At 33.8% G+C, this 14,017-nt stretch overlaps 1 protein-coding gene across 5 annotated transcripts in view; it reads left to right on the top strand.

The window, feature by feature from the left end:
- Positions 1 to 14,017, top strand: part of ITCH (itchy E3 ubiquitin protein ligase) — a 186,457-nt gene that overhangs the window by 159,674 nt on the left and 12,766 nt on the right. For all 5 annotated transcript variants that reach the window (XM_037012758.2, XM_073236698.1, XM_037012759.2 and 2 more), the window contains 8 exons: positions 1,253 to 1,325; positions 2,142 to 2,213; positions 4,072 to 4,160; positions 5,857 to 6,016; positions 6,270 to 6,403; positions 6,727 to 6,867; positions 11,758 to 11,878; positions 12,286 to 12,390. In XM_037012758.2, the coding sequence (XP_036868653.1) occupies positions 1,253 to 1,325; positions 2,142 to 2,213; positions 4,072 to 4,160; positions 5,857 to 6,016; positions 6,270 to 6,403; positions 6,727 to 6,867; positions 11,758 to 11,878; positions 12,286 to 12,390 (895 nt within the window). The remainder of the gene's footprint in view (positions 1 to 1,252; positions 1,326 to 2,141; positions 2,214 to 4,071; positions 4,161 to 5,856; positions 6,017 to 6,269; positions 6,404 to 6,726; positions 6,868 to 11,757; positions 11,879 to 12,285; positions 12,391 to 14,017) is intronic.

The raw sequence follows: 14,017 nt of genomic DNA, 5'->3' as shown, positions 1-14,017 counted from the left end.
TAAAAATCTTTAACAAAATGATGGCAAATTAAATACAGTAAGATAGAAAGGGGATATTACACTGTCATCATGTGGAGTTTATCCCAGGAATGCAAGAGTGGTTTAATACACAAAAATCAGTCAGTGTGATTCATCACATTAACAGATTAAAGGAGAAAAATCATGATCATATCAAGAAAACACCTGATAAAATGCCACTTTACAATTAGCTCTCAGCTGCCTTGGAAACTTTTCTTACCTGAAAAATAGTATTTACAAGATGTACAACCAATATCACACTTGATGAAATACCTCTAAAGATCAAGAACAGGGTAAGGATATGTACTGTCACTACTTCCATTCAACATTGTATTGATAGCCCTATAAAATAAAGAAAGAAGGTATATAGATTGGTAAGAAAGCAGTAAAAGTATTTTTTTCCAGATAACATAATTACATATTTAGAAAATCATAAAGAATCTAGAAAAAAACTACTAGAAATTAGTAAGTGAATTTAGGAGTGTGCCAGATACAAAGTCAATATAAAAAAATGAATTGTATGTCTATGTTGGACATTTCTGTGTTGAAAATGAAATTAAAAGTAGTCCAGGAGAAAAGCAGACAATCCAGTAGTATGAAGCCTGGGACTGTCTTGGAAGCCCCACAGAGTGTCATCAGTTATCTAGACCTCTCTCTGTTCAGCCATTCTAGACCATGGCCTATATTCTCAAGGGCACCTCATAGTTTGTGATAGCTACTAACACTTCAGCTGTTATAGTCACACTCTAGGCTGGGATATGGAGAACGAGCAAATTGGAAAGAGAAAAAAACCCTTTTCCAACTATCTCAGCTGTCTTTAAAAGAGCTCTCCTAGAAGTCTTATGCAACACTTCTGCTTATAGCTCACTAGCCATAATTAAGTCATGCAGCCACACTGTGAAATGTAGTCTTTATTCTAGGTAGCAGTCTGCCTAGGGGTTTGATTTAAGGACAAAGGAGAGACTGGATTTGGGCAGAACACAAAATTCTCAGATAGAACCTCCTTTACCTAGCCCTGTTAATAAGAGAAAATTCCACAATAGTGGCTTTAAAAAGATCAAAATGTATTTTTGTCTCTTTCCCAGGAAAAAAAGATTTTTTTAATGGTATTAGGAATATGCTGAACTGTAGTATTCTTGTATTTGTCTGCTATTGGGGGTGTGTGATATTTTGCTTTCCTTGAATATTTTATCTTCCAAGCAACTACATATGTCGTATTAACATTATTTCTCAGAGACAATGGACCCCAGATAGCCTATGTACGGGACTTCAAGGCAAAGGTTCAGTATTTCCGGTTCTGGTGTCAGGTTAGTATTGGGACTATATTTCTGTACTCTTGCTTTACCATGTTTCTTATATTACAGTGATGTGAAAATAAATAACCCATAGATAAACAGGTAAAATGGGAAGCATCGCTCTCCCTATCTCCTATTTTTAGGGTAAAGAAATAGATTTATCAGTCAAATAATTTGTGGTATCCTTTGTCTAGAATAATAAATTTAAAACCATTTGAATAAAAAAACATTGTTGCTTTCTTGCCAGTACCCGTTAGTTACAGGTTGTAGAACTCTTCAAACAAACAAGTTAAAACATTTTCTGATGTATAAATTGCAACCAGCTCCTTTCATATGTCGCATTTGATATAAATGACTTTCATAGGTACATACATGGTTATATTAAGAATATTTTTCCCAGATGTAATAAGCTATTTCTGATGTATAAATATTTACTGAATTAATGATTTCTTTTTGGATTCTAAATAAAATTAATGAACTAGTCAAAGTGTTACTATAAGGAATATTTTTAAACTTCAAACTCTTGTAATTAACTGGATCTATGCAAGCAAGACAAAATCTGAATTTACTTTTTGAAGATAAAATTAAGTAAAGATTTATGATTAAGTACTGTGCATATGAAATCTTATTTTCTTCTGTTTCTTATATATCAGATAATGTAGTTAGCATGAGTGCTTACAAATACATGGTTAAATATTACTGAATATAACTTCATATTCATTGTCTGTTCCTGTGAGCAAAGATATAAGTAAGTAAAACTTTACCCTTTTGGTTTTTGATAGGCCATTTTAATGGTGAGAATTAACTTAAGTCATTCTTACATTTCAGCAACTGGCCATGCCACAGCACATAAAGATTACAGTGACAAGAAAAACATTGTTTGAAGATTCCTTTCAGCAGGTACTGTTTCATTCAGTTAATAGTTTGAGCCCTAATTGCAAGCCCAGAACTACCTTTTTGTTCTGACAGTTAAATCTAAACAGTTTGGAACTTCCTGATTTGGAATCCTTAAATTTTTAAGTCTAATCTCATTGCCAGCTATCCTTAGTACTTAAAATTTAGGAATATGCAGATAGTTTTATGTGTATGTATGTTTGTGCTTTTGAAATGTCCGTGACTTAATGTGATCAGTGAGTTTCAGGTTTTCATATCTAAGTGCATGATTTAAAATAGATACTCAAAGTGGGAAAATAGGCTTTTGGTAGATAAAAGTCTGGAAATATTCATCTGAACATTATTAGATGGGTAATAAAGGAAGTGGGAGAGTTTGTTTTTATACTTACTTAAGTTGTATTTTTACAACAAACATGTTACTCTTAAAAATTTTTTTAATAATGTGAGAAAGAGTAATTGATATAAATGACTTTCATAGATACATGGTCTTCATTGGTGGCAGTATATAAGAAAAGATGTTCAGAAGTAATTAACAAAATTTTTAAGTTGTCCTTATTACATGAGTTAATTTACTACTTTTCTTTTGGAGCCTTATTTACCTACTAACAGTAATGAAATGTTGTTATTTTGTTAAAGGGAAAATTTAAATGACCAGTGAAAAAAAGCTTTAAAATGGAAACATGCAGTTAGTCCTTGTTTTGTGGCTAGATGTGGATGTAATTCCTTATTATCAAGCCCATCATAATTATGGTAGCCACAGCTTCAAGTGCCCAGCTGAGTACAATGGGAAAAGAGATTGTCTGAGATAGCTGACAGTACGTGGCTACTTGCTTTCAGAAACAGTTGTGTTCATTTCCTAATGGAACCTCAGTTATTAACATTGAAGGGAAAAGCCAGTGGCGTCCCACTAAGTAGGAGCAGGTAGCTTTTTAGCAGCAGCTTGACCAAGGCTATTTAGAGAAATATGAGCCATTCTCTTCATCTGACTGATATATGTCTCCAAGGCCATTCTCCATCCCAGTACCTATTCCTGATTTTCATACTTATAACCACTGTGCAGTCACTGAGTAGTCGGTCTCTGGTGGCCCAGTTTCTCAGACCATGACATGCTGGTAGCAGTACTGAAAAGATGCAAAACATGATAAAATTGTCCCTTTATCTTTTGACTTCTGAAACCTAAAGGCTTCTGCAGAATGACAGATCAGATGGTGCTAAAACACTTTTAAAATTGTCACTCGAGATTTGACATCCATGGAATAAATGTCAAAAACTTCTGAGAAAAATTTGATTGATTTGGAAGAGTGACAGATCTGATAGTAAAATTAGCACCAGATTTTTTCATAAATGTTGGATAAAGTTGTTTTGGGTAGTAAGTATTTTTCGTAATGCGCAGCACAACTGCTTATTGGGAGAAATTGTGGGAGAAAAAATTCTTTTTCCCTTCGTAGGCTTTTAAAGGGTATTATTTGAATATTATTTGAATATTTGAATATTATTGAATTTGAAACCAATCCAGCCCTGAACCCCCCAGCAAAAAGGACCTGATCTTTGATTGCTGTGGTTACTCTGCTTCAAGCAAGTGAGAGAAGCAACCTTATAAGTCAATAGTAGGAAAGCAACCTTATAAGTCAATAAAGGAAAATCATATATGTGTACAGTATGTAAAAATATATAGATATAATGTATAAAATATTATGAAACTGTAATGTATTTTCTGTATGCCTGGTGTTGACTAGATCACAAAACACTATTCTATGTCATGAGGAATTTAAGTTACCTATCATGCAGATTTCAAACCTGGAAGTGGTGGAATGGTGTTTCAACAACTGCTTTTTATCAAGTATTTTACCTTATTGTTTTGTAGATAATGAGCTTCAGTCCCCAAGATCTGCGAAGACGTTTGTGGGTGATTTTTCCAGGAGAAGAAGGTTTAGATTATGGAGGTGTAGCAAGGTAGTGATAATATGAATACTCAGAACTTAGTCCCTTTTCCTCCAAAGGTATCATTACACTTTGCTTACAAGTATTATTTTCTCAATCTTACATTTTAGGAAACTGTAGCAAATTATTGTACATTTATTATGCTGCAGCTACAGATTTCCAGCAAATTCAGCACTTTTCCTCTAAGGTACTGCTACTTGATTTCATTCAGGGTAACCCTGTGAGATAAAATTTGATAGGTAGTAACAATGTTTAGAGACTCACCTAAGTCACAGAGTTAAGTTGTAGAGCCTGGATGCAAGCTTTGCATCATCAAACCAGAAGCCAATATTCAATCCACCACCTCATGTCTGTTCAACAAAGCATACAAGGTGCTGAAGTGGTCAGGTTGTTTTTCTATCACAAATTATTGATATAGATAAGTCTCATTCCATTCCCAACTGAGATTAATACATGTTTTGAGAATATAAAAGGTTGTATAAAATAGTTGAAAATTTAATTCTGCTTTTTTAATATTAGATGTTCAAACCCTAGAAGATAAACTCAAGCAAAAAACTGCTTACTCTGTAACAATGTATCAGGTTAAAAATTTGCATGGCAGTGGCAGTTGAAAAGACAAGAACTTTGGGGTCCAGACTGGATCTGAATCCTTCTGCACTTAATAGTATGACCTGGCACAAACGTCTTTATTTGTGAAATAAAAATAGTGATAACCTGCTTTCCTAGGATTATTGTGACACAGACTAGAAATTTATTAATGACCTAGTTCAGACCTTTAGTGTTTGTGTGCTTAATAACTGGTGGCATCATTTTAGTAGTTTTTATTTATGTTGTTTCAAAGTTCATATTTCAAAATGTATGAAGTAATTACAGGTAAAAACAAATAGGAGTAGAAACATTTAATTTTGTACAAATTAAAGGTAATTCAGAAGGAGGGCAGTCATTCATTCTTAAGTGGAAAATCAGCTAGCAGTATTTAAGTATATGCAGTATTACCTCTAGAGACCATGAATTAAAGGAAATCCCCAGACACAAACAGATAACACATTTATTGCCCCACATCTTTGTCTGCTATCCTACCAGATCCACCCATGTTACAGAGTTAGCAACTATAATCTTATGTTAATATTGGTTGCTATTTCCACAGCATTTGAATTAACACCTCTCAGAGCATTTTTCTAATGAGTGGCTTGAATTAAGTATTCTAGTGCTTCTGTGAAATAGGAATGTTTTTCATACTCAAGATTTAAAAAGCAGTGGTATTTGGTGAGGATCACTGTGGATCTTAATAATAGATGGAATATATTCCTTTTAGCTGCTCTAACCACAAGGGTCAACAGTGAATCTGAACTTGCCTGTGTATAGTATTTCATTGACTCAAGACTACTAACATTTTTATGTTTTAACATCTCTGAAATTGGGAAGTATATCATGATTATAACTAGAAAAAAGTTTTTTGTGACTCATTAAATAGTGGTGCTTTAAAGTTCATGATGTCTTAGATTCTTTGAAATACAATATGTAATGTATAAATATCATTTCTCTAAAATAGATATCAATTTGAACAGAAGTAGTAAGAATCACCATGGAATTAGAAAACTACCACCAGCTAAGGTGTACAAGTTCCTGAGAATTTTGTAGCACTGCTCTGATACGTTGACATGGTTACATGTAAGATTTTTCACCCTAAGTTTTCTTTTGATTTCAGAGAATGGTTCTTTCTTTTGTCACATGAAGTGTTGAACCCAATGTATTGCCTGTTTGAATATGCAGGGAAGGATAACTACTGCTTGCAAATAAATCCCGCTTCTTATATCAATCCAGATCACCTGAAATATTTTCGTTTTATTGGACGGTTTATTGCCATGGTAAGTGCAGGTGGAGAACTGTGTTTACTTTTCTTATTCACCAATACTAATGAAAATTTTCTAAAATGAAATTTCCTCATCATTAAAACATTTCTAAGATTGAGTTTGTTGTATTTTCCCTTTCCCCAGATACATGCCATATAGATATATATAATATGACGGGAGCTTTTTTTAAATGAACTCATCTAACATTCTGAAATACAATGACTATTATAAAATTTTCATAAATGATAATTGTTTTCTTTTTGCATAGGCTCTGTTCCATGGGAAATTCATAGACACAGGTTTTTCTTTGCCATTCTATAAGCGTATCTTGAACAAACCAGTTGGACTCAAGGATTTAGAATCAATAGATCCAGAATTTTACAATTCTCTCATCTGGGTTAAGTAAGTTTGTTTCCCTTTAATTTATCAAAATGTAGTCTATATGCTTTCATTATGGTATTGATAACTTACCCAAACTGTAAGCATAATTGATTTATTGAATTCAGATGTTCTGTATTAAGCCTGTCTCATTATTCAGTAAGATAAATTTTATAAAAACACACCCAAGGTCTTAGGCAAAAATGACTATAGAGCATTATCTTCCAGTTTTCTTACTATCTTCATGTTACAGTTTTATAATAATTATTTAAGAACACAGTCCTTTAGTTAAAAGCTTTCATATGCTTAAATTAGTGTAACAAATAGTTTTGATGTCATTTTTGCAGAGAAAACAATATTGAGGAATGTTGTTTGGAAATGTACTTCTCTGTTGATAAGGAAATTTTAGGTGAAATCAAGAGTCATGATTTGAAACCCAATGGCGGCGATATTCTTGTAACAGAAGAAAACAAAGAGGAATATATTAGGTAAGAGAAATGTTCCTGCTGACATAGTTTAGCCTTTTGTTAGACTGTAGCACATTGATAATTGCGTAATATTAGTAGACAGTATTTTAAAAAATAATATCTACCTTTTTACTAATGTCAGGGAGGGAGAATCCTAGGCCAAAATAACTCTAAAAACTGAAATTAGTCAAAGGGAGAAATAAAGTTTAAAACCTGTTTATTCCTTACAAACTACAGTCCAGGGCCGCCTTCTCTGCTCTGGAAGAAACAAGCAAGCCAGCAAGCCAGCCCCTCCCTTTAAACTCTCAGGTTCAGACCCACCCTCAGTTGCCCATGTAATTATTGGTATGGAGATGAATTCTCTCCACCCATGAGGATACGCAGATGCACTAAAACCTGGCAAGGTATTGTGGAAATGTTACAATTTTATCCACAACTAATTATTAAGAACTGATCGTGTATCCTTAAGAGCACAGTTGATCTCTTTCTACCTTACAAGTGCCTTGAGAGAGGAACAAGGAAAGTACTATGGAAAGCCAAAGGATGGAGACATTTTTAATACAAATGTAATTGTGAAGTAAGTAGTCGATGATACTAAGTAAAGCCTTGAAGGTCAAGGAGGATTCATTTATGTGGAAAGGGGGAAAAGTTAAAAGCAGAGATATGGAAGCTGGAAAGCACAAGTCACAAATAGTAAATTAGGGGAAAAGTAGCCGTGGTGTGTGGTACTGTCAGGCAACTCAGAGTTGATATCCCATTCTGTCGTGTCCTTCATTTTTTTAGAAGCCAACGAAAATGAGGAATCTGTAGATAATGGTGGAGACTATTAAGTTATAATAAACTTTAGGAGAACAGATCTACAATCATGTGGAGATATAGAGACCAGATTACAAGAAAGTAAGAACTAAATTAAACAGACTGTCTAAATTTGTTTTCAGCAATTCAGCAGCAAAAATACGAGAGAGAGGACAGATTCTTGTGGAGGCAGCAGCATAGAAGGACTATCATGCACCTAATAAATCTTAGAGAAAATTAGTCTAGTAGGCTAATGGCTTGTATACACCCGTTGTGGTATATTTTCAATTTAACCAGAATTTTGAAGATTTATAAAGTGATAGAAAAGAATCCTGATCAAACATAGGTTTTATTTTTCTCTTTGAAGGTGGAAGTTTTAAGGGTAGAAATAGTGCTGAATCAATCTTTTAAATACCAATTCTATAACGACCATACCATGTAACATGACATCATTGAAAAGAATCTCAAATCTTTCATGGCAATATTGTCATGTCAGGTAAAATGTATAAATAAATTGATGGTTTATAGTATATCCTTTTTTATGCTTTGCATTGGTTCATACTTTTAGTCTTGAGTTAATAGTTCATTCATATATATTCAACACCATTTCTGCCAGATCAGGGTTAGATTTTGCATATCTGCTCTTGAGTTGCAGTTTCTGGGTCTCTTGCCTGCTCTTCTACTTTTTAAATATTAGTATAGCCACTCCAGCTTTCTTGTGATTAGTATTTGTGTGGTATCTCTTCCTCCACCCTTTACTTTCAATCTTGTGTCTTTGTATTTAATATAATCCACATATACTTGGGTATTACTGTTTTTATCCAGTATTATAATTGTTACTTTTTTTTCCCCTATTTTTAGGGATGATGAGTGGGTTTTTGATAATCTTTACTTTCTAACTGCACTGTGAAGTACACTTGTACATATGGTTGGACTTAAGTCTGTTACCTTGCTGTTTGTTTTTACTTTTATCAATATCCTTTGTTCTTCTTTTCCTACCTTCTTTTGGGTTAATAGAGTAATTTAGTTTTCTTTTTTATCTCAGTGTTTTTTTTAAGCTGTATCTCTTCAATTATTTTAAAGTGACTGCTCTAATTATAATAGGCATCCTTAACTTATCACTTATAATTAATATTTTACTACTACTTGTACAATATACATGACTCAATATAATTTCGCTTATCTCACTCTAGCCATTTGTGCTATTTTTGTCATTTTTTATGTCATCGACCCCATACTTTATTATTCTTGTGTTAAGCAGTCAATAGATATTTTAAGAAATTAAGAAAAAAGACCTTCTTTTATATCTTACCCCTATTACTATTTCTGGTTCTCTTCATTTTTTTCCACACATTGATTTTTCCATGTGGAGAAAAACTTAATCCATTTCTATTAGTGTGCACCTGCTGGTAATAAATTCTCTCAGCTTTTATCTAAAAATGTATTTGTCACCCTCAGTTTTGAAGGTTATTTTCAGGAGATTTGGAATTGTAGGTTTATAGTTTCTTTTTTTTTAACGCTATCTTTTATTAAGGTGTCATTGATATACACTCTTATGAAGGTTTCACATGAAAAACATTGTGGTTACTACATCCATCCATATTCTCAAGTCCCCCCCATACCCCATTGCTGTCACTTTCCATCAGTGTAGTAAGATGCCACAGAGTCACTACTTGTCTTCTCTGTGCTACACTGTCTTCACCGTGACCCTCACCCCCACCCCCACACACACCACGTGTGCCAATCATTAATGCCCCTTAATCCCCTTTTCCCTCCCTCCTCGACCCATCCCCTTTGGTAACTGCTGGTCCCTTCTTGGAGTCTGTGAGTCTGTTGCTGTTTTCCTCCTTCAGTTTTGCTTTGTAGTTATACTTCACAAATGAGTGAAATCATTTGGTACTCATCTTTCTCTGCCTGGCTTATTTCACTGAGCATAATAATACCCTCTAGTTCCATCCATGTTGTGGCAAATGGTAGGATTTGTTTTCTTATTATGGCTGAATAGTATTCCAATGTGTATATGTACCATCTCTTCTTTATCCATTCATCTACTGATGGACACTTAGGTTGCTTCTGTACCTTGGCTGTTGTAAATAGTGCTGTGATAAACATAGGGGTGCATATGTCTTTTTGAATCTGGGATCTTGTGTTCTTTGGGTAAATTCCTAGGAGTGGAATTCCTGAGTCAAATGGTATTTCTATTTTTAGTTTTTTGAGGCACCTCCATATTGCTTTCCAGAATGGTTGAACTAACTTACATTCTTACCAGCAGTGTAGGAGGGTTCCCCTCTCTCTGCATCCTCGCCATCATTTCTTGTTCCTTGTCTTTTCGATGTTTTTGGTTGATCTGCCTTAAAATTCACTGCTCTTAAGCTTATCCAATGAAATTGTCATTTCAATTTCAGGCATTCTATAATTTCCATCTGGCTTTAAAAATTTCTCTGCCAAGAATCTCTATTTCCTTAGCCATTTTTTCCATCTTGTCCTATAAATTCTTTAATGCATTTTTAGTAGTTTTTTAAAAAGTCTTTGTCTGCTGATTCCAACACTAGGCCGTCTGTGGTCCTAATTCTATAAACTATTCTCTTGAATATGGGCTACATTTTCCTGCTTCTGTGTGTATATATATAGTCATTTTTTATTGTGAATGACACATGGCAAAGACTCTGGGTTCTTTTTACTTCCTTGGAAGAACATTGAGTTTTGTTTTGACAGGCCACTAGATTTAAGGGCAGATCACATTGATCCTGTGGAAGTTGGCTAGAGCTGGCATGTTTTCCATTTTGACTTTTATCCTAAAACATAACTTATTCCTAGAAAAATGGTCCTTACACCTTACAGTGGAAAGCCCAGAGTGTTTACCATGTAACTTTGTGAGATGTAAACTCTTAAATTCTGTCTCTCCAGCACTAGGTAGTTGCTGAAATTTCTGCTTGGGTCTTTGGCCTTCCAGTTGTTGCTTTGCACTCTGTGCCTTGGAGTCTCATCATCCAATTCATGTGTATTTAGGAGTAAGCTAAAGATTTGAAGTAAATTTCTGTGCAGATTTGGGAGCTCCCTCTGTCTTCTTTCCTTCTGGGAGATTTTTCCATTTATTCAAGCTCTCAGTCTTCTGTCTCCCGTGCCCAGTAACTGTTGCTTTCTATTTGAGCTACAGTCCCTTGTGTTCTGTGTAAACTGGGAAGTTCCCTCGGGAAAAAGCTTATTATGCGGATCTGCTCTAGTTTACCAACTTCCTTCAGGAGTCTCTTCCCCACCAGTTTTGTCTGCCTTTGGTTTCTCTCTAATGCCTTCAAACATTTGTTTTTTATAATTTGCCCACAATTTATAATTGTAATCACCAGGAGGATTAGTCCAATATAGTCTGCACTGCTGTTTTTCCAAAATTTCAGTTATCAATAAACTTTAGGATTTTTCTTAAGTTGTAATCAAGTAACCAAATGTCTAAAATACATGTATTTGTGTGCTCATTAAAATTGTTTATATATATATATATACTATAAATAAATTGAAAAAATAGTTTATATTTGTTGTAATTTTAACTGTTTACACATATATGTAGATGAAGATTAGAAGAAAGTCAAAGTTGAAATGTAGAATTTTTAGTAGAGGAGAATTTTCATTAAAAATATTTTCATTCCAAAAAAAAAATTACAGGGAGAAACCTGTAAATTAAAAGGAACTTAAGAGACTTGTAATGTGTGAACCTTTTTTAGATTTTGATTCTAGCAATACATTTTTTGTTTTTTTTTAATTGAGTCAGTCAGAATATATGAGCACTGAACATTTAACATAAAGGAATTGTTCACTCTTTTGATGTTATGATACAACTGTGGTTATGTTTTTAAAAAGGGAACTCATCTTGTAGAGATATATACTGAAATATTTATGTATAAATTATGTACTATCTAGGATATGGATAGAGGCATAATGAAATAAGATTGGTGGTATGTGAGCTAAAGCTGAGATACCTGTACATGGGTCATTATATTCTACTTTGATACATATATTTGAAGTTTTTCATAGTAGTAAACTGTTTTAAAAATTATTTTTACATTCAGAATTTAAAGGTAAAATCTAAACTTCCTGATAGCTTTTTAAATATTTATTTACCAGAATGGTAGCTGAATGGAGGTTGTCTCGAGGTGTTGAAGAACAGACACAAGCTTTCTTTGAGGGTTTTAATGAAATTCTTCCCCAGCAATATTTGCAGTACTTTGATGCAAAGGAGTTAGAGGTAATGAGTTTATCTTCTATTCTCTCCAGCATGCTAGTAAATAATTCCTTCAGGTGTCTGCTTTCAAACTTTCTCATCCTTTTAGTGGCAGTAGTATTTTTTATGCTGGCAGCATGTTTGAAGAATCCCCAGTGATTTAAAAAGTCCATAATTATCCAAATATCTAAAAGTATTACCAAAAAAAAAGTACTACTCTCAGAATCTCTCTATAATTGGTGAGTCAGTTATCTGAATATATGTATATATGACATCACATAGATATTCAACCTTTATTAGAAATGTAGATACAATTTTGTGTAACAATTTATAAGTCAAAGCCTTCTGATTGTTTTTTTGAAAACTGTTTAATATTTTTATATAGGTTGTATAGTTACTTAAAGAAACCTTTTTTTTTTTCATTCATAAAGGTGCTTTTATGCGGCATGCAAGAGATTGATTTGAATGACTGGCAGAGACACGCCATCTACCGTCACTATACTAGGACAAGCAAACAGATCATGTGGTTTTGGCAGGTTTGTCTCAGTTAATTTCTGTTCGCAGATACACCATAATTTTTAGAAATTGCCTACCATATATGGAGATAAGTTACAAAACAAAATGTACCAGTATGTTCAGGCCATTCCATCCCTATACATTATATTAAGTGAATGTAGAATATAGCAGCATACTTTTGAGACTGTTGCCAACTAAACAACATATATCTTACACCTTTGCCCCAAGTAGAGCACAAACTCTATATGGTAAGATTCCTCTGCATTTGATCTAAATGTTTTTGAAATTTTGAAGAACTGTCTAAAGTATGGTTTTCATTATCTGTACCTCATTAAGAATTACATGATGTTCAGAAGGCTAAACTTAAGAGAAAGACCTAGTTTAGAATCATAATGGTTTCTCTTCAAAAAATGTCTGCTATGAGCAAATGAAAATACTCAACATCACTGAACTAGGGACATGCAAATGAAAACCACAATGAAGTATCATTTCACACCCATTTGGTTGGCCATTTGACAAAACAAAATATTCATCCTTGGTGAGGATGTAGAGAAATTGGAACATTTTGCATTGTGGGTGGGAATGTAAAATGGAGCACCAGTGTAAAACTTTGGTGGTTCCTCAAAAAGTTAAGTAAGGAATTAATATATGATCCAGCAGTTACACTCCTAGGTATACCCCAAAGAATTGAAAGCAGGGACTCATACACATACTTGTATTCCTGTTTCCATAACAGTATTATTCACAATAGCCAAGAGGTGGAAGCAACATAAGTGTCCGTCAAAAGATGAATGGATAGCACAATTTTACACACACACAATAGAATATTATCCAACCTTAGAAAAGAAAATAAATTTTTTAGACCAAACATGGGTGAACCTTGAGGATATTATGCTGAGTGAAATAAGCCAGTCACTAAAGGACAAATATTATATGGTGTCACTTATATGAAATATCTAGAACAAGCAAATTCATAGAGACAGAAAGTGGACTAGAGGTTACCAGAGATTGGGGAGAGAGGAAAGTGAGGAGCTAAGTTTAATGCATTCAGGAGTTTCTGTTCAGGATGATAAAATTCTGGAAGGTAGTGGTCTGATGGTTATACAACAGTTAATGTACCTAATGCTATTGAATTGCACACTTAAAATGGTAAATTTTTATGTTACATATATTTTACTATAATAAAAAATAGAAAATTTAAATGTATGCTCTTCATAATAAATAAATTCATAAGACACAGATAAACCCAGCTGTTGTAACAAATAGGATTAGCATTTAAAGATACTTGACAGTAGTACAATAGAGTAAAACTTATTCCTTACAAAAAAGTATTTGGTTGAGCCAGAATACTTGTGCTACCAGGTAGAAAGCATCATCCAGAAACCTAATGTTTTCACTCAGAGTTGAAGGAGTTAAAAGCCATATAACTTGGCAACACAGAACTACATCAAAACCTAAAGAACACAGAGAAAAGGAGGTTATTAGAATATATCTGGGTCACAATTCCATGAGCTTGATTTCATTTGTTCACAAAAACAAAAAGTCTCTACTGACTCAAGCTTTCTGTCATACATAACCACATGTAAATCCTATAGGATAGGCAGATTTAGATCGGGATAAAAGGGGCTGCCCTTGAAGAGCTGTTCT

This window comes from Manis javanica, chromosome 5 (assembly GCF_040802235.1).
Source record: "Manis javanica isolate MJ-LG chromosome 5, MJ_LKY, whole genome shotgun sequence".
NCBI lineage: Eukaryota > Metazoa > Chordata > Mammalia > Pholidota > Manidae > Manis > Manis javanica.
The sequence above is the reverse complement of the archived record's forward strand: the minus strand, read 5'-3'. Positions and strand labels throughout refer to the sequence as shown.